Raw genomic sequence first — 18,946 nt, 5'->3', positions numbered from 1 at the left:
GGCCATTTCCAAGACTGGCACTGGTTCAGAACAACCACAAGAGATAGGGATGGCTGGAGTTTCGGTGCTGCAGGGAGTTTCAAGTTCTGCAAGGGAATCTCCTGCCTAGCCCATGCAAGTGATTATACACAAGGCCAAGCACAGAATGGGTTCAGCTACCTTCTGAGCACACATGTAGCTGTGTGTGGGGCTGCAGGGCTGCAGGGCTGGGGACCATCTAGGAGGCCCAACCTATTACGCAGGCCCTTCCTCTCAAGACAGGTGCCCAAGGCTCGAGAGGGCAAGTGATTTGTCTTCAAGTCAGGTAGAGGCACACTGTATGCAAGCTTAACTTCCACAAACTCAACTACACGGATTCAGGAAAGTGGAGAGGAGAGGGAGAGAAGTGTAAACAGCTTAAATACCACAGGCCTCTCGGGCTGCCAGACCCATGAGGGAACCTTAGGGGCAGATGGGAATCTGCCTCCCTCATGGGCTTGGCTCTTCCTGCCTATCCCTTGAGCGCCCCTCAAAGTGCCCAGCATGATTCTCCCTGGTAAAGAAACCAGGATTTCATCTGACATGGCCAACCTCTTCCTCTAAAACCTGCTCAACGACAGGGTCTACTGCAGCCCTGCAGTTCAGACTGGCTGTGCCAGACCCACTCCTCATTGAGAAATGTCATTCTCCCATGAGGGATCTGTGAGGGTGACTGGGACGGCAGGTGGTTTCCACCTGAGAAACTGACTTTGGAACTTAGAGAGATGTGACTGCTGTACCATGCTACCAAAGCCAGCATTCCTGATGGCCTCTGGCTGATTAGCAGGTGGGCAAGGAGAGTTCCTAGAGGGAACTAGAATTCATGGAAAGCAGCAAAGCAGACACTGAGTGCTGAGTTCCAGAACATTCGTCACTCTGTCTAACCCCATGGTTCTCAACACTGGCTATGCAATGGAATCCTTTAGGGAGCATTTGAAAATATAGATACCAGGGCCCCACCCCGGAGCCAGTGACTCAGAACCTTCTGGAGTGGGGTCTGGGTACAGATTGTTTTCAAAGTCCTGCTGGGCCAGAAACCACAGGCCTTCGCACCACCCACCCTCACGCTTGGTCACAGCTCTGTCCTGGCCTGGCCTAGGAGCAAATCAGATGCCCCTAGAGCGGTTCCCCTGTGGCAAACACATTTTCACTTCTATTTTCAGGCAGGTCAAAGTAAAAATGAAAATTTATGCTTTTACATGTCCCAAGCTCAGTATTCTGTACATTTCTCTAAACACACACACACACACACACACACATTTTTTTTTGTAGAGATGGAGTTTCACCATGTTGGCCAGGCTAGTCTTAACTCCTAGCCTCAAGTGATCCGCCTGCCTCGGCCTCCCAAAGTGCTGGGATTACCGGCATGAGCCACCGCGCCTAGCCATATTCTGTACATTTCTTAAAAGTTTAGAAGTATGAACAACATTTGACATTCATTTGAAAAATCTGTCCAGGCCGCCTGCAGCACCACGCATTGTGCTGGTCACCAGCAATACAGAGACCCCTCACATCCTCCACCAGAGTTCTTAAGTCTTAAATCAGGATTTTGCTCTTTTTGTTTTTGACAGGGTCTCACGTTGTCCCCTAGGCTGAAGTGCAGTGGCTCGATCACAGCTCACTACAGCCTCAATCTCCCCAGGTTTCAAGTGATCCTCCCGCCTCAACCTCCCAAGTAGCTGAAACTACAGGCACACGCCACTACGCCTGGCTAATGTTTTTTCTTTCTTTCTTTCTTTTTTTTTTTGAGACAGAGTCTCACTCTGTCACTCAGGCTGGAGTGCAGTGGCACAATCTTGGCTCACTGTAACCTCCACCTCCCTGGTTCAAGCAATTCCCCTGCCTCAGTCTCCGGAGTAACTGGGATTACAGGCGCATGCCACCACATCCGGCTAATTTTTTTGTATTTTTAGGAGAGACAGGGTTTCACCATGTCGGTCAGATTGGTCTCCAACTCCTGACTTCAGGCAATCCGCTCGCCTCAGCCTCCCAAAGTGCTGGGATTACAGGAATGAGCCACCACGCCTGATCTTTTTAGTAGAGAAAAGGTCTCTCCATGTTGCCTCGGCTGGTCTTGAACTCCTAGGCTCAAGTGATCCTCCCGCCTCAGCCTCCCAAAGTCCTGGGATTACAGGCCTAAGCCACTGTGCCCGGCCCTGCTCTTTGTTTTTAAATAAAGAGATTCTAATGATCAGTCCTTGTGATTTCAGGTGCTTCCTAAGCCTCAACTTTAACGGGGATTTAGGATTCAAGGTGACAATACTTTTCAGCGTTTCTGCCTAATCTGAATAGAACCCATCTCCCTCCTACAAGAGGGTAGGAGGAAGTGCTGCTCTATTCTTCGATTCCTGATCTCCCCAGCAGGCCCTGGGGTGGGCTGCAGAGTGTGCATTGGCTGAGGGCAGGGTGGACCTGGTCAGTGGCTGGGCCAGACTCTGGGGCAATTGGCAGGCCAGCTTCCTGGGCTGGGAGAGGTGATGTATAGGAGAGATGGCCTTCTCCTGACTTACACCTTCCTTAAAGGTCGCGCTGTCTGTCACTGGTTCAGAGATTTGTTTTGGGTGTTCTGTGGTTGATCAGATATCAGGGCCAGAAGGCAACCCTCCCCTCCTGAGGCCTGAGCAGTCACCGGATCCTGTGTCAAATCTGGTGGCTGGGTTCACTGGGGAAGGTGGGCGTGTGATGCAGGGGAACCCAGCAGCTTCAGGGTGAGGAGCTGTGTGTAGGCGGAGCCCCAGACAGCTCACAGAGTGGGCTGGAGCGAGGGATGTCTTGAAACTCAACGTTAATCCTCAACCCCACTCCCCCTACGAATTCCTGTTTTCTGTGGCGGCTCTTACTGCCCTCCCCTCCCCGTCAGCCAGATGTTGTCAAGGAGGCTGGCTTTGGCAGCCCTGCGGGGCAGAGTGGGGGTTTTGGGGCACCCTGAAGCCGGTGGCCCAAGGGGGAAATCTCTTGAGCTCCGTATGACTGGGCTAGCACAGTGAGGAGCAGATGGGGGGCACACATGGCACAGTGAGCTGACACCACAATGGGAAGCCAGGACCACTGAAGGGTCTGACGTCTATTTAAAAGGATTCTACTGGCTGTTGGTGTGGAAAGGGCAGAGGAGGAAGCTGACCCCCTAGTCCCAGTTTCTAGAGTCCCCACCAGCTGCGGGGGAGCTAAAGGCAGTGAGACGGAGCTGGGTTCTCTATCTATGTGATGCTTAAGCTGGCAGGATTTGCTAAGAACTTGGTCACAGGGATGAGAAGAAACAAGGATATTCCAAGGTTTGGCTGAATAACTAGAGTGATCATTTCTTGACAGAGGAGTAGTGGGGTTTGGATGAGAAACCCAAAAACCAGCTTCTTTGCCAGCCCTCGTCAACTGGGCTCTATCAAGACGCCAGGCACCGTGCTAAACACTGATAGGCAGCGTCTCATGCTCCTGCCATCTCATCCTCCCAAGCACCTCATCCTCCCCTTGGTCAAAAAACATGCCAAGGCCAGGCGCAGGGGCTCACACCTGTAATCCCAGCACTTCGGGAGGCTGAGGCAAGAGGACCGCTTGAGCCCAGGAGTTTGAGACCAGCCAGGGCAACATAGCAAGACTCCATCTCTATAAAACATTTAAAAATTAGCTGGACATGGTAGCACATGCCTGTGGTCCCAGCTACTCTAGAGGCTAAGGTGGGAGGAGCCCTTGAGCCCCCGGCTTCAAGGTTGCAGAGAGCTATGATTATGCCACGCACTCCAGCCAAAGCAACAAAGTGACACCATGTCTCAAAACACACACACACACACACACATACACATACACACACACACACACACACACAGAGACATATCCAAGGTCACAGTGCTGGGCTGGGACTCAACCGCCAGCAGGACCCCTGCCCCTCCCTGGAAGCCCTCTGGTGCAGCTGCACCCAGAAGCTGTCCACATCCCAAGGGTTGGTGTGCCTCGGAAGTTACTGCTTTTTGAGCAAATCTAAGCCACTAAGTCCCTTCCTTTGTGAGAAATCAAAACCATGGTCCCATTTCCAAATGTGTGGGAAGGACTGGTATTTTGAAAAAGTATTTCAACTGTAGAGTGCCTTCAGCAGAAACAATATAGATATTTTTTCTTGAGATAGGGTCTTGCTCGATTGCCCAGGCTGGAGTGCAGTGGTGCAATCATTACTCACTGCTAATTTTTAAAAAAATTTTTGTAGAGACAGGGTCTCACTATGCTGCCCAGGCTGGTCTCCAACTCCTGGGCTCAAGCAATCCTCCCACCTCAGCCTCCCAAAGTGCTGGGATTATAGGCATGATCCACTGTGCCTGGCTTAAAAACAATAATGTTAATAGGCAAAAAAAGCTCAAACAGTCTCTACTACTCAAATGCCTCATTTCTCTAATGCATAGAATTGAATCTAGAAATCCTGCTTTGTAAAGGAAAAAAGAATAATTTGTGTGTGTGTGTTTTTCAGAAGAACTGTCCTAGAGCCACTTCAATACATCAACAACAAAAGAGGGCACAGTCATTAGGTGACCTTGTGATCTCAGCAGAACATGTCTCTCTAATGTGGCTCAATTATGATTGTAAGTTTATAAAACAGGGAAAGATTACAGGAATATACATTAAACCACATCAATGAATGCTACTGAGAAAAAAAAAATAGGTCCAGCAGACAGGTACCAATCAAATAATCAATACACAGGAAACAGCTACATCACCCTCTCCTTTAAAAGAACCAAATAATACTGCAATTGGATTTACTTAAAAATTTTCCACTTGAACAAAACTGACAGCTCTATTATAATCACATTTCCAGTCAGTTTATAGGACACACATTTCATTTCTCCATATTTCTACTTCATTTCTGAAAAGTGGCCAGCAACATTATTCATCAAGTACACAGGGAAGAAGTTTAATTCATAGAGAGGGGAAACATTGTGAATTCCATGTTTTCCATTTCCTTAGAGCATTGGTGGTTTAACTGAAACTTGATTTTTTTCCCAATCTGTCAAGTTCAGGGTGCCTGCCTCAAAGTGGGGTAAGGAAAAAGAAAAAAGAGAAGAAAAGAGGAAGCATTTTAGCCCTTAGAGAGGTTAAATAATTTGGGGTAGCTCAAACGTTGAAATCAAAACAATCTACATTTTTAGAAAATGCCAAGATGGGTTTAAGATACTTGGTATATGTCATTAGAGGGGGACAAAAGTCTGCAGTGGGAACCTGACTATTCAAATGTATGTTAATGATGAACAAACATCATTTTTCTAACTCACAATCCAACTGCCTGAAATTACTCAAGATGAGATTTGGAAATGCTATTTCTATGTTAATGAAAGTCCTTCAGTGTTTATGAATAATTACAGTGACTGCTAAAGCTTTAATCAGTTCAATCCAAGAAGCCTTGAGTGTCTACTATGTGCCAGGCCCTGTGCCAGGCCCTAGGGATATACAGAGCGGTAAGTGCACGTCTGAAATGTGCACAAGGCACGTGGAGCAGGAGGAAGGAGGCTGGGAGGGCCATCCAGGCAGGGGCGACAAGGGCAGGCAGGCTGTGTCCAGGAGCCTGTGAGCAGCCTGGGCACTGTGTGGGCAGATGCAGCAAGACATATGGCAGAAGAGGAGTGTCGTGGGTAGCTTGGGCCGCTGCACTGCGAGGATCTGAGAGTTTACAAGCAGGGACATGATGGCGGGTTAGGCGCCTTTTACATACTGGGCATCAGGATGGATGAAGCAGCGTGGCGCAAGGCCATCGGCTGGGGTAGAATGGGGGAGATACTGGGCAGGGGAGAGGTGTGGAGAGGCCAGACCAGGGATGGGGCAGAGCTGTGGAGTCCAGGGAGCTGATGATCCCCCGATCGTGAGGTTGGAGGAGGGTTGGGAGTGATTCCAAGTCAGCAGGTCGGGTGATGAGCAGCTGCTCCATTAAATGTCTACCTGTGGAGCGACCCCATGAGGACTGAGGACTGTGCTTCCTTTAAAGACAAAACACGGGACCCCGGGGGTGGGGGCAGAGAACAGGCCAAAGTGCCACAAAACCACACTCGCCTTGCAATCCAACTCTTTGAATGCCATGTACATACTTGCCTCTTGGGTTTCATGTTAACATTAGTCCACTTCAGAGTCAGCACTAAGCAAACCGCTTCTCCAGGGCCCATGCCTGGATGCTTGAACTAAATTGCCCCCAAGGAGCCATCTGGGTCTGATTCAAGTTCCCACCCCATCCTGTGGTTTCAGCTCTTCAATCAGACGGCACCCACTTTCCTGAAAGTCATCTTTCCAAGAACCTTATTATCTAGTTAACAAGCCTGTGTTACCTCCTCTGCTTTTCAATGTGTCCCCTGGACAGAAGCAGTCACGAGGCTGTGCTTTGTTAGGATTCCTACAAAGAACCCTCCAAAGAGAACAGACATATTTCAGTGCCCAATATGCAGTCAAGAGGAAGAACTGTAATGACTGTTTCTATCACAAACACTTGTGTACACTTAGTGTGATGCTGAGTATTTCTGATGGACTTTTCTCTTTTAATCAACAGAACAGTCCTGAGGTAGGCACTATTAGACCCACTTTACAGATGAGGAAGAAAGGCTCAGAGAGGTTAACTAATTTGTCCAAGGTTACACAGCAGGAGTTAAAACCCAGGCTTTTCTAAATCTGGGGCTCCAGTTCCTAAACATTATACTCCCCATCTATTAAATGTTGGATTTTCAAGGACTGGATTATCTCTCTCTCTCTCGTCCCTTCTTTTTTATTTTGAAGATTTTCAAATTCTCATAAAAGTTTAAAGAATAGAATAGGCCAGCTGTGGTAGCTCACACCTGTAATCCCAGCACATTGGGAAGCCGAAGCAGGAGGATCACTTGAGGCCAGGAGTTGGAGACCAGCCTGGGCAACATAGAGAGACCCCATCTCCACAAAAAATAAAAAAAACAGGCAGGCATGGTGGCACATGCCAGTAGTCCCAGATACTACAGGCTGAGGTGGGAGGATCACTTGAGGCCAGGAGTTCGAGGCTGCAGTGAGCCAAGACTGTGCCACTGCACTCCAGCCTAGGGGACAGAACGAGATCCTGTCTCAAAAAGAAACAACAGTGTAACAGACAAACATGTACCCTTCACCTTGATTCATCACTTGTTGACAGTGGGCTGCATTTGTCTGCTCTCTCATTATACCCGCACACACACACAGTTTTATCTTCTGAATCAGTCCAACATTATAGGCATCAGACACTTTACCCCTACACACTTCAGCCCATACTTCCTAAGAACAAGAACATACTCCCACAGAACCACAATGGCATTATCACACTCAAGAAAGATAATATTAGCCAGGCCAGGGGTTCTGCCTGTAGTCCCAGCTACTTAGGAGGCTGAAGTAGGACTGCTTGAGCCCAGGGGTTCAAGACCAGCCTGGGCAACACAGCGAAACCTCATCTTAAAAAAAAAAAAAATCAGCCAGGTGTGGTGGTGCACATCTGTAGTCCCAGCTACTCAAGAGGCTAAGGTGGGATGATCACTTGAGCCCAGGAGTTTCAGGTTGCAATACTGCACTCCAGCCTGGGTAACACAGCAAGATCCCATCTCTTAAAAAAAAAAAAAAAAAAAAAAGAAACGTAATATTGACCTCAATTATATTACTCAATCACAATCCATATGCAAATGTCTTCAGTTTGCAGAAAAATGTCCTTTAAGGCTACTTTTCCCCCTCAATCCAAGATCAATCCAGGCTGACAACTGTCATGTCACTTTGTTTCAATTATCTAGAAACAGTACCCCTCTACCTTCGTCCCCCTGTTTTTTGGTCTTCCACAACATTTACATTCTTGAAAAACTCAGGTCGGCTGTCTTCTAGAATGTTCCGTATTCTGGATTTGTTTTTCATTGTCTTTCTCATTTATGCCACTCATTTTCACTAGGATGAGAGGCACATGACAATGCCTGGGTAATCAGCAAAATAAGCCAACACAGAGAATTTTCCAGAACTGACAGGACCACAAAACTAGTACTGGTTTTACAAGAGAAAGAAATCAATGAGCTCACATTTTCACGGACTGACAGTCAAACCACATACTTGCTTGGGGAGCTTCATAATACTTTTGCTGGAAACGAATCTCCAGGCAATCCGATGAAAATAGCCAGGGACTTCCACTCTGCCTAAAAGCTCTTGTCTGCAAAGAAGCTGGGGCGAAGCACGCAGAATGCTAGGAAGTTGGATCCTGCAGAATCTTTATGATATTCACATTCATCCGCAAATGAAGAATAAACAAACAGGGCGATGTGGTCAGGATTTCAAACATGGAGCAAGAATTTGGGGTACGGTTTTCGTGTGTGAGCTTTCATGGGCCTTGTGGTGCCCTCCAGTGTACTTGTGCTAGGGAACAAATGGTTTGCAGGTTGGGGTTGGTAAGAAGGCACAGTCAGAGGAAAGACTCTGAGGTGGGTACATGCCAGGTGTGTTTGAAGAAGAGCAAGGAAGCAGAGACAGGGAGGTGGTGTCAGATAATAAGCCTCAGGGGTAAAGGTCTCTGTTTTTTATTCAGACTGGCATGGGAGCCCACTCTGAACAAATGAAGAACACGATCTGGCTTCTCGTTTAAAAGGAAGACAGTTCATGCTGCTGAGAATAAACTCTAGGGGACAAAACAGAAGCAAGTGACTGGGCAAGAGACTACTGCAATAATTCAGGTAAAAGATAATGGCACAGCTGGGTGCAATGGCTCATGAATGTAATCCCAGCACCTTGGGAGGCCAAGATAAGAGGAATGCTTGAGCACAGGAGTTTGAGACCAGCCTGGGCAACATAGTGAGATCCCATCTCTAGCTTAAAAAAAAAAAAAAGGCCGGGTGCAGTGGCTCACGCCTGTAATCTCAACACTTTGGGAGGCCGAGGCGGGCAGATCACGAGGTCAGGAGATCGTGACCATCCTGGCTACACAGTGAAACCCTGTCTCTACTAAAAATACAAAAAAATTAGCTGGGCGTGGTGGCACGCACCTGTAGTCCCAGCTACTCGGGAGGCTGAGGCAGGAAAATGGTGTGAACCCGGGAGGCGGAGCTTGCAGTGAGTGGAGATTGCGCCACTGCACTCCAGCCTGGGCAACAGGGTGAGATTCCGTCTCAAAAAAAAAAAAAAGGTGGCAGTTCAAACAAGGTGCTGGGAGAAGCTGGGAGAGAAGGTAACATCCTGACAATACAGTCGTCCCTCCATATCCATGGGGACTGGTTCCAGAACCCCTCAGAGGACACCAGAATCCACAGATGCTCAAGTCCTTGATATAAAATGGTGTCGTATTTGCATATAACCTATGCACATCCTACCACACACTTTAAACCATCTCTAGATTACTTATAATAACTCATACAATGAGATGGCTATGTAAATAGTTGTTATGCTGTACTGTTTTTAAAATCTGCTCATTTTGCATGGTTGTATTTTTTTGTTGTTGTTTTTTAAAAATATTTTCAGTCTGGGTATGGTGGCTCATGCCTATAATCCTGGCACTTTGGGAAGCTGAGGCGGGAGGATCGCTTAAGCTCAGGAATTTGAGACCAGCCTGGGCAACATAGTGAGACCCTGTCTCTACAAAAGATTAAAAAAAAAATCAGCTGGACATGGTGGCACGAAACTGTGATCTCAGTTACTCAGGAGGCTGAGGCCTCCTGAGTAGGATTGCTTGAGCCTGGGAATTGGAGGCGGCAATGAGCTATGATTGCACCATTGTATTCCAGCTTGGACGACAGAGCGAGACCTTGTATAAAAAAAAAAAATAGTAATAATAATAGGCCAGACACAGTGACTCATGCCTATAATCCCAATACTTTGGGAGGCCAAGGTGGGTGGACTGCTTGAGCCGAGGAGTTTGAGACCAGCCTGGGCAACATAGTGAAACCCTGTCTCTACAAAATATACAAAATCTCAGCCGGGTGTGGTGGTGCATGCCTGTAGTCCCAGTTACTTGGGAAGCTGAGGTGGGAGAATCACCCTAGCCTGGGAAGTTGGGGCTGCACTGAGCCGTGATTATACCACTGTACTTCATCCTGGGCAACAGAGTGAAACCCTGTCTCAAAATAAATAAATGGCCAGGCACAATGGCTCATGCCTGTAATCCCAGCACTTTGGGATACCAAGGCAGGCGGACTACTTGAGGCCAGGAGTTTGAGACCAGCATGGCCAACATGGTGTAACCCCATGTCTACTAAAAATACAAAAAAAAAAAAAAAAAAAAAATTAGCCGGGCTTGGTGGCATGCACCTGTAATCCCAGCTACTCGGGAGGCTGACACATGAGAATTGCTTGAATCTGGGAGGTGGAGCTTGCAGTGAGCCGAGATTGTGCCTCTGCACTCCAGCCTAGATGAAAGAGCGAGACTCTGTCTCAAAAAATAAATAAATTTTAAAAATTAAAGAAAAATAGAAATGTTTTCAATCTGTGGTTGGTTGAATCTTCAGATGCAGAACCTGAGGACACATAGGGCTGACTGTATTTTGCGGCAGAGGCTGAATAGGTCTGCTGACCAACTGGAAGTTGAGCTTGAGAGAAAGCGGAGTCAGGGATGAGCCTGTGGTTTTTGCCACCAGCATGGAACTGCCATCAACTGTCTGGAAGCCTGCAGGGAGACAGGTTTTGTGGGAAAGCTCACATCTTGTGTTTGTGGTAACCAAGAAATGTTGGGCAGGTAGCTGAGTACACAGGTCTGGAGTTCAGCAGAGACTCTAGCAGCTGGGAGAAGGGTTCACTCCCATGAAGAGGAGCAACTGACTGCTGCCTGTGGGGATGCAGGCTCTGCGTGGACAGACTGTCACTGTCTCATAGTCAAGGTGATAGCTAGGTTTTTACGATAAAATATCCTGATTTTAAAACGTTAGCAACATAAAATTCGCTTGCAAATGCTTTACTAGCCATGAAGCTACATCTGTGGGCCCACCTTCCTGAGGACCAGCTGTTTGCAACCTCTATATCCACCTTATTGTTCTGCCTTACAATAACCCTGCAAAGTTGGGCATCGCTGTTCTCATTTGATCAATGAGGGAACTAAAGCACAGAGAGGGGAATAGATTTGTCCAAAGTCACATGGCTAGGAAGAAGCATGGCTGAGATTCAGTCTGCATTTGTCTAGGACCCAAGGCTTCCTCCATAACTGCAGCCTGACTTTTAAACAGGCAAGTCCTGGCCTGGAAACAGCCAGAAGGAGAGCAAAGGGAAGGTCCACAGCAGCCTGCCTTGCCAGGAGGTGAATACAACCCAAATAGTTGGGTTGTTGTTAATAATTAGCTTCAAAGGTACGACGGTTTGGAGAACACGCCGGATCCAACTGGATGGACCTCTGTGCAATAAAAGCCCCTGTACCTAGGCCACAGAGTGGACAGAGCAGCATTCAAGACAAGTCTCTGGGGCAAACCAGACTGTCCGAGCCTGGTGTGGATGCCAGCTTGTGGACACCACCTCTTAATTCATGCCTTGTAGGCCTGGCCTCCCCATGGGGCTCCCTGCTGTAATGCTGCCCTGACCCATAAATCTCTTCCACTGAGGCCAGAGAGGGCCTTTTGAGATACAAATCTGATCACATCAGCCAGGTAAAAACTTTTCTCACTGTTTTTAAGATAGAACCCTGAACACTTGATATGCCCACAGGGCCTGCATGGCTTCCTACCCAGCCTCATCTTGCCAACCACCTTCACCCTCCCACTCCCCGACTCTGTGGCCACACTGCTGTCTCTCATCTTCCCCAAATCCCCATCGGCCCCAGGGCCTTTGCTTCTTCTGCACCACTTCTCGGCACCCACACCCCCCCTGCAGCCCTCAAATGGGCCCCTCCTTCAGAAGCCTCCCTGACCTCCAGCCAGGTTAACCCCGTCACCTGCTCTTAGAACAGGAAACACGGTGGCCATCTGAGTTTGATCTGTGCTGCCGTGATTGGGGTTTGCCTTCCCCATAAGCCTGGAAAGACAGAGACACTGGCTTTTGCTAGAGTAATTGGTCTGCACTTGCTTTTTTTAAAAAAAAACAAAAACAAAAACAAACAAAAAAACAAACAAACAAAAAAACCCCCACAACAACAACAAACCCACTCCCCATTAAAGCACAGTATGTGGGTATACAGTTGCCACTACTGTTTCTTGGAAAGACTACCCTCGTTCTGAAATAATGTGTTACCTACTCAATATTAACAATGTCTTTTCTTTTATGGAATGATTGTTCATAAATGCTTTTTTTAAAAATGACTACTCGGTAAACAAACAAAAGTTGGCGATCCGTCCCCAAAAGCTTTGTTTTTTATTTTTGTTTTGATGCTTTTCTGGGCTATGAAATCCTAAGGGCTGGGACCTACTGTTCTGTACTTGATGAATATTTTCCAGGCCCCCAGACCCTGGGAAGTATGTTCAAGCCTGGGAGAGCACTCACACCCAGTGTACAGCGGTCTGCTTATTCACAGACGTTTCTCTGCAGGTTTCAGGACTTCCCTTACACACCACATGATCTAACACACTGTCGCGAGGATCTTTTGAGGAACAGCCAGCTAGGTTATGCCAGGCAAGAGTAAAAATGACCCAAAATTGCACCATGGTTACGTCAGAAGTCTCAGACAACAGAATATCATGCAGGCTACTAAACACAAGAGTTCTGCATCTATGAAGTAGCGAGGAGGCTTCCAGACTGCTCCCCCACCCCCCGGACATCCTGGCCGAGCTCCCTCATGGCACGTCTCACCTGGCCGCCCGACCAACTTCACCACCTTCTGCTTGGAACCAGCTCCTCCTCCAGGATCAGCCCTGCTGATGACAGAATCACCATCCTCCCAGCCCCTGCCCCCTGGACTGCCCCAAGCTCAGAACCCCAGAGTTAACCGAGCTCTCTGGCATCGCCACTGCAAACTGTCACAAAATGCTGTACCCAGACTGTCCTGTCCCTCTTTGCCCACTAGCACTGAACCCTGGTCCCTGCCACAGCCTCCTAAATGGCCTCTCTGCAATTCTGTCAGGCACTGTTCTAGGCACAGCACAGATAATGCTCATCTACTCCTCCCAGCAAGTCCTATTTCACAGCTGTGGAAACTGAAGTGCCGGGAGACTCAGTTCCCTTAAGGTAATACAGCTGGCAAGCAGAAAGCAGCAAAGCTGGGACTTCCATCCAGGCACAGTCTGGCCCCTGAGTCCATGCTCCTCGCCGCCCTGCTGCAGGCCTTTCTAGCCCCCAGTGCAGCTCGAAGGCCCCTTCTGGGACCATCTGACCAGGCAGTGCCAGCTCTAGAAGTGTCCGTTTGGGACAGATGTCCCTGTGAGAAAGCCCTGTAGTTGAGATCTGGCTCTTCCCAGCCACTGACCCACTCTTGCTACTTGTGTGCCAGCCACCCCAGTTTCTGTGAGGACCCTGGAACACAGCACCCTCTCTCCCACCTCAGCCTCACCTCTGCCATCCTTAAAAGGCAGTCCTCATTTCTGTGCTTTCTCGTAGAAGCTTCTGGTCCCTCCTGGCACAGCACCTCTTCAGAGAGGCCTTCCCTAACCAGCCCATGAGGATTTTCCTCCTGGTTATTCTCTAGCATGGACCCTGCTCATCACCTCTACGGAGCCATCCCAATCAGTCTGTGATCATGCATTTGCTTAACCTACCTGTTAGTGGTTGCTCCCTCCACAACTGGAAACACCTCAAGAACCGAAGTGAAGTCTGGCTTTTGCTCACTCTCACATCTCAGCTCCTAGCACTGTGCCTGGCATACAGCAGGTGCTCAATAAATAGCTGAATGCATGAATGGGTCTTCATTGAATGGGCTTCACGAACTGATTTTAGAAATCAGAATACAAGTTAGATACATGTAGCACATGCTATGGCTGCAACTATGTGAATGTTAGGTGCCCACATGAACAGGCTGCAAGGAAACTGGACACTGAACACACCTGGTTGCCAGGTGTCTCTTTGGGGTGTATGGATAATGGACAGATTTCTCCCCTATTGTGGTTGCTCATGATATTTGGAAACAGGCAAGAATCCTTTAAGGAGGCTCTGAGGTCAATTCCAAGGAATCTGTGGTTTCTCCTCAAAGCCTGCTTGTCCTTGTTCAGGAGGCACACTGGAGTGAGTGAGTCTCACAGCCTAGACGGGATACAGCTCCCTTCCTCTGGCCAAAGCAGCCAGAGCTATATCTTTCTTACCCCTCAAAACAGTGCCGTCATCTGAGCAATGACCTGAATGTCTCAGGATACTGTTCTCAGAGTGTTGCTTAAGCAGAAAATGCCAGCCCCATGGAGCCCAGCAGGATGAGTTTCAGCTTGCGTATTCAGCAGCTGCAGCAGGGAAGCAGCCAACTCCCACTCACTGGGCACCTACTAAGTGCCAAGCATGGTGCTGTGAGCTTTACATGTGATCTCATTTGAGCTCCTTGGAAAGTCTTTTAGAACCCTGTTTTGGTTTTGTTTTTATTTTTTTGAAAGAGGGTCTCACTCTGTCCCCCAGGCTGGAGTGCAGTGGCATGATCAGGGTTCACTGCAGCCTCGACTTCCCGGGTTCAAGAGATCCTCCCACCTCAGCCCCTCAAGTATCTGGGACTACAGGTATCTGCCACCACAACTGGCTATTTTTTTGGATTTTAGTAGAGACAAGGTCTCACTATGTTGCTCAGGCTGGTCTTGAACTCTTTAGCTCAAGTGATCTTCCCACTTCAGACTCCTAAAGTGCTGAGATTACAGGTGTGAGTCACCACATCCAGCCCTAGAACCATTTCAAAGGTAAGGCTACTGAGCCTCACAGGCATGAAGACTCTGGGGAAGATTACAAAGATGATTACTCCAATGATGCCAGTGGCTGCAAAATCAAATGTCAACAAGACCCGGGCGGCAGCACACGGGTGAGCACAGGCCCTGTCTACAGGCCCCTGCACCCTGGCCTCCATTCCAAAGCAGCAGCTGGGGCTGGGGAGGCACTCGGTTTGCAAATGGTGGCAATCAATTCCATTAAAAGGAACAATACAAAGTCCTTCTCTGTTAGAGAGAGGTATTTCTAGATGTAATAATATGATGTCTTCCATTTGCTTTAATACACTGTGTGGGTGGGTGGCGTATTTTAAATAGACAGATGAAAGGGCAGATAAAATAAAACTTAGCTAAATGGTAAAAACTGTTGAAGCTGAGGGCTGGGTATATGGAGATTCATGATGCTATTTTCTCTAGAAATCCACTGTTTTATCTAGTTCCTCCCCTCTTCCCTTCCCTCCCTTCCCCTTTCTTCCTCCAATCCCTCCTTCCCTTCAACTTCCTTCCACTTCCCTCCCTCCCTTCCTCTCTCTCTTCCTTCCCACCCCAGCCCCCCATCACTCCAGCAGATGTGGCACACATGGCTGCCAGTTCCTGACCTCTGCCCTCTGCCACTCTCCTCTCTAGTGAAAAACAAAACAGGCTTCACTTTAAGCATGACCAGTTTGCCTCTTTGCTGAGTGGTGACCACATCTTTAATGCTCCCCATGAGAAGCCACCTTTTATGACAGCCGGAGCTCTGCTGTCACACCCGGCCGAGAGACCTGCTGCTGGTCAGCAAGCACTTGGGGTGGCTTCTGGGGAATATCCTTTACGCTGTTGTTTCTTACTGAAGTGTGACAAGGGGCAGTGAATACACTTTACGCCACCTCTTCCTGCTGTTTGGAGACAGCACTCCTTTAAGCCTAGCAGACCACATGGAGTCAGGAAAATGGTGAGCAGTCCCTAACATTTCTCCCCGAGTCAGCTTTCTCAAGTTCATCAGGGAGACAAAAACATGCCCAGCTTCCAGTCATGCAGCAAGCAAGAATGGCTTCACCTATCCTTCACCTGTATTTTGTATACAGAAGGCGTTTGGTCAGATTTCACAGTAGGGTGATTTTCCCCCGCAATGGAAGGTGAGGAGAAGCTCCAGCATTTACAATCCCTCCCTCAAAAAAAAAAAAAAAAAAAAAAAAAGGAAAGAAGAAAAAAACCAAATAAACCAACAATACAGGCATATCTTATCCTAGTACCACGTGCTTCCATAATCCCTATTTTCTGAAAGTTGCCCTCCTTAGCAAAAGACATAATTTGCAATCAGGCTGGGCAAAGACAAACAGCCATTACTTTCTTAATGGCCAACTACCCAAAAAGGCTCAGTTAAGTGATCTCAACTAGCAATCTAATCAATTAAAATTGATAAGTGAAAAACTTTGAACCTTTATTCCAGCAGGCCATTCCTAGGGGGAGGAGAGAAGGAATGTGAATTCCCAGCATAAAATTTAATTCCATTTCACGGATGCAAACATTCTTGCTGCCCTGATGAAGTGCCCCCTCCCCACTGCCCTCTCCCACCCCCCCAAAGCAAGCTCTTTCTCTCCTTGAATCAAATCAGAGAAAGACTGGTTTATGATTCTTTGCAGCCAACTTGATCAATTTAAACCCTTAGAGAAATTCCTGTGGCCATTTCTCAAGGGCAAAAGGGCCAAAGGAGTTGGGCAGCAGGCAGAGAGGCGTCACAGCTGCTTTATTCTTCCAAGAAAGGGAAAGATAAAACATAAATAAGGCCAGAAAAAGAAACCAGACAACCAGGTAACACACAATACTCATTCACTGAGAACCTCTACGTGTCAGGCGGCATGCTATGCTCTTCACACGCATGACCTCCTGTAATACTGACTACAGTTTGCTGAGTACAGTTACACGGTAGGCACTATGCTTGGTCACGTGATATTTCATATTCTATTTCATTCAATCCTGAAAACAACTCTGTACTTTAAGAAAGACCATCTCGTTTTACAGGAGACGAAACGGAGGCTGTGGGGGTCCTGTCATTTGTTCAAGGGAATACAAAGCAGGGTCTAGATCACAACTCTATAGTTTTGTCAAAACTCATTGAATTATACACTAACCCTTGGGGAGTTTTTTTGTATATAAATTATATCTTAATAAAGCTGATTTAAAACAGCAACAACAGTGCTACAGAGAGTGGCCCTGTGCTGTTTCTGCCCATCCAGCCACCATCCCTTCTTTGGTGGCTTTCCTTTGAGGGTCACCTCTTCCCTCTCTCAGGTGATGGGGTTCAAAAGGAACTGGCCCTCCCTCCCAGCTCCAAGGCTGGACATACGACCCCAGCTTAGACAATCAGTGAGTCACATTCCTCTGACCACTGGCTGGTTCAGGGATGGTCATGTGCCCCAAGCTAGGCCAATAACACCTCTACCCCAGACTTTAGAGAATTAAAGGGAAAGAGAAGCTTCTCTTTCCATCAGGGCTGTGTAGCTGGCTCAACAAATCTTGGGGCTGCTAAAGGCCATCTTGCCACTACCTGGTGAGAGCCCTCCTGAGGATGAACAGAGGAAAGCAGAGTTGGGAGATGGAGGAAGGCAGCTTCCTGATGACAGTGTCTGAGCACCCAGATCCAGCCATGCCTGAAGGTAGCCTACTCCTGGACTTCCCAGTGACATCAGCCAATTTCCCTTTCTTTTCCTTAAGCTGGTCTAAGGTGAGTTTTCTGTCTCTTATAACCAAAGACTCCTAATATACCACAATGCCGTTAAGAAACAGAAAACCATGCTGCTCATTAGTGTGCCTGTGCCCTGTAGCAAATGGAGGAAAGAGAAAGCTATACAAATACGAGAGGGGTTCCAGGAACATGGTCAGGCTTTATGCCCATTGTCTTCTCTAAAGCTGAGCCTCATGCTGCAGATAAGAACAATGAGGCACTACACAGCGGAACAAGTAGCTCAAGGTTATGGGCTTAGCACGTGGTTCTCCAGCCTCCAAAGCCTTCATCCTTACCTAAACACTGGTGTTTTGCTTTTTACAAGTTTCTTTCTTTAGCAGCAGAACCCTTTTATCATTGGAATCATATAGAAAATGCTTAATATATAAAACCAACCAAACCGATGCCACTATGTTTATAGGGAGGACAGGAACCCTGGAGTTTGTTCACCCTTGCTTGAGCCTCCAGTTGCTCTGCAGAGACTTTTTAGAGAACCAGCTGTGTGAAAGCAGAACCCTCAAACTGATCTCAGAGAACCCAGGGGCCTTTTCTTCAAAACCTGCATGGGACATGCACACCGCTGGCTCAAGGTCACAGCTCAATAATAGTACAAAACGTAGGTTGCACACTGACCCTCCCAGTGGCGTGTGAATCAGCAGAGTGGTGTCCCATGTCCCATGTCCCCCAGCCCCCTGCTGTGACTCAGAGCAGCCAACTCACTCAGATCCAGGACATCATCAGTCTTGATCAGGTCCTCCTCCCGAGTCAGCGGCAACTGTGTCTCAGGCTCTCCTCGCAATTGCAGTGACAGGGAACGCAGCATGAAGAATACCCGGATGGCCTGGACCAACAGTTCAGAGAGCAGAGAAGAGTGAGATTGCAGAGTCATTTCAGTGAGATGCCCCACACCCAAAAATGACACAATGACTCTCTATTAAAAAAGAAAGAAACGCAATAAAGCCCACCTCTTCGGGTGTTGTGATTCTGGTACGTGCTTTTACAACAAGACAGAAAAAAAAAAAAAAATCAAAGGGGGAGTAGCCTGTTTTCAGTTATTCACAGGTTCAGGTTTGGGTTACTTTACCTGAACTGAGCACCTGTCATCTGCCAGGACCTTGTCCCCAAGTATCAGGTGACCTTCATAATAATCCCTGCCCAGCAGTCAGCCCCATTTCACAGACCGGGCAGCTGAGACCTAAGAAGGTGAAGTGACCTGCCCAGGCCATACTTCTAGCAAGGGCTAGACCCTGAGTCTGTCCCAACCAAACCAGCATGGGCTCTGGAAAACCCAATCACTCCAAAAGCATTTCAAGGTACTACCTACTGAATACGGGGGTGGGGCAGACAGAAGAGGGTGAAATGAAATGCCTGTGGGCTGCAGGGCCTGAGACCTGAGGAAAATCCTACTCCTGGGTGAGTCTCTTCAACTCCCGATCCCTTGGTCTTACGACAGGGCACGTGCTGCTGACAGGGCAGAGACCTCGCACCTAGCAGGTGG

The 18,946-nt window shown here is 48.0% G+C and overlaps 1 protein-coding gene across 11 annotated transcripts in view; it reads right to left on the bottom strand.

Annotated features, from left to right (window-relative positions):
• Positions 1 to 18,946, bottom strand: part of CLEC16A (C-type lectin domain containing 16A) — a 236,576-nt gene that overhangs the window by 102,954 nt on the left and 114,676 nt on the right. For all 11 annotated transcript variants that reach the window (XM_054668203.2, XM_009430305.4, XM_054668201.2 and 8 more), the window contains exon 18: positions 18,169 to 18,289. In XM_054668203.2, coding sequence (XP_054524178.1) covers positions 18,169 to 18,289 — 121 coding nt within the window. The remainder of the gene's footprint in view (positions 1 to 18,168; positions 18,290 to 18,946) is intronic.

This window comes from Pan troglodytes, chromosome 18 (assembly GCF_028858775.2).
Source record: "Pan troglodytes isolate AG18354 chromosome 18, NHGRI_mPanTro3-v2.0_pri, whole genome shotgun sequence".
Classification (NCBI taxonomy): Eukaryota; Metazoa; Chordata; class Mammalia; order Primates; family Hominidae; genus Pan; species Pan troglodytes.
Note: the sequence above shows the minus strand (reverse complement) of the source record. Positions and strands in the feature narration are given on the sequence as shown.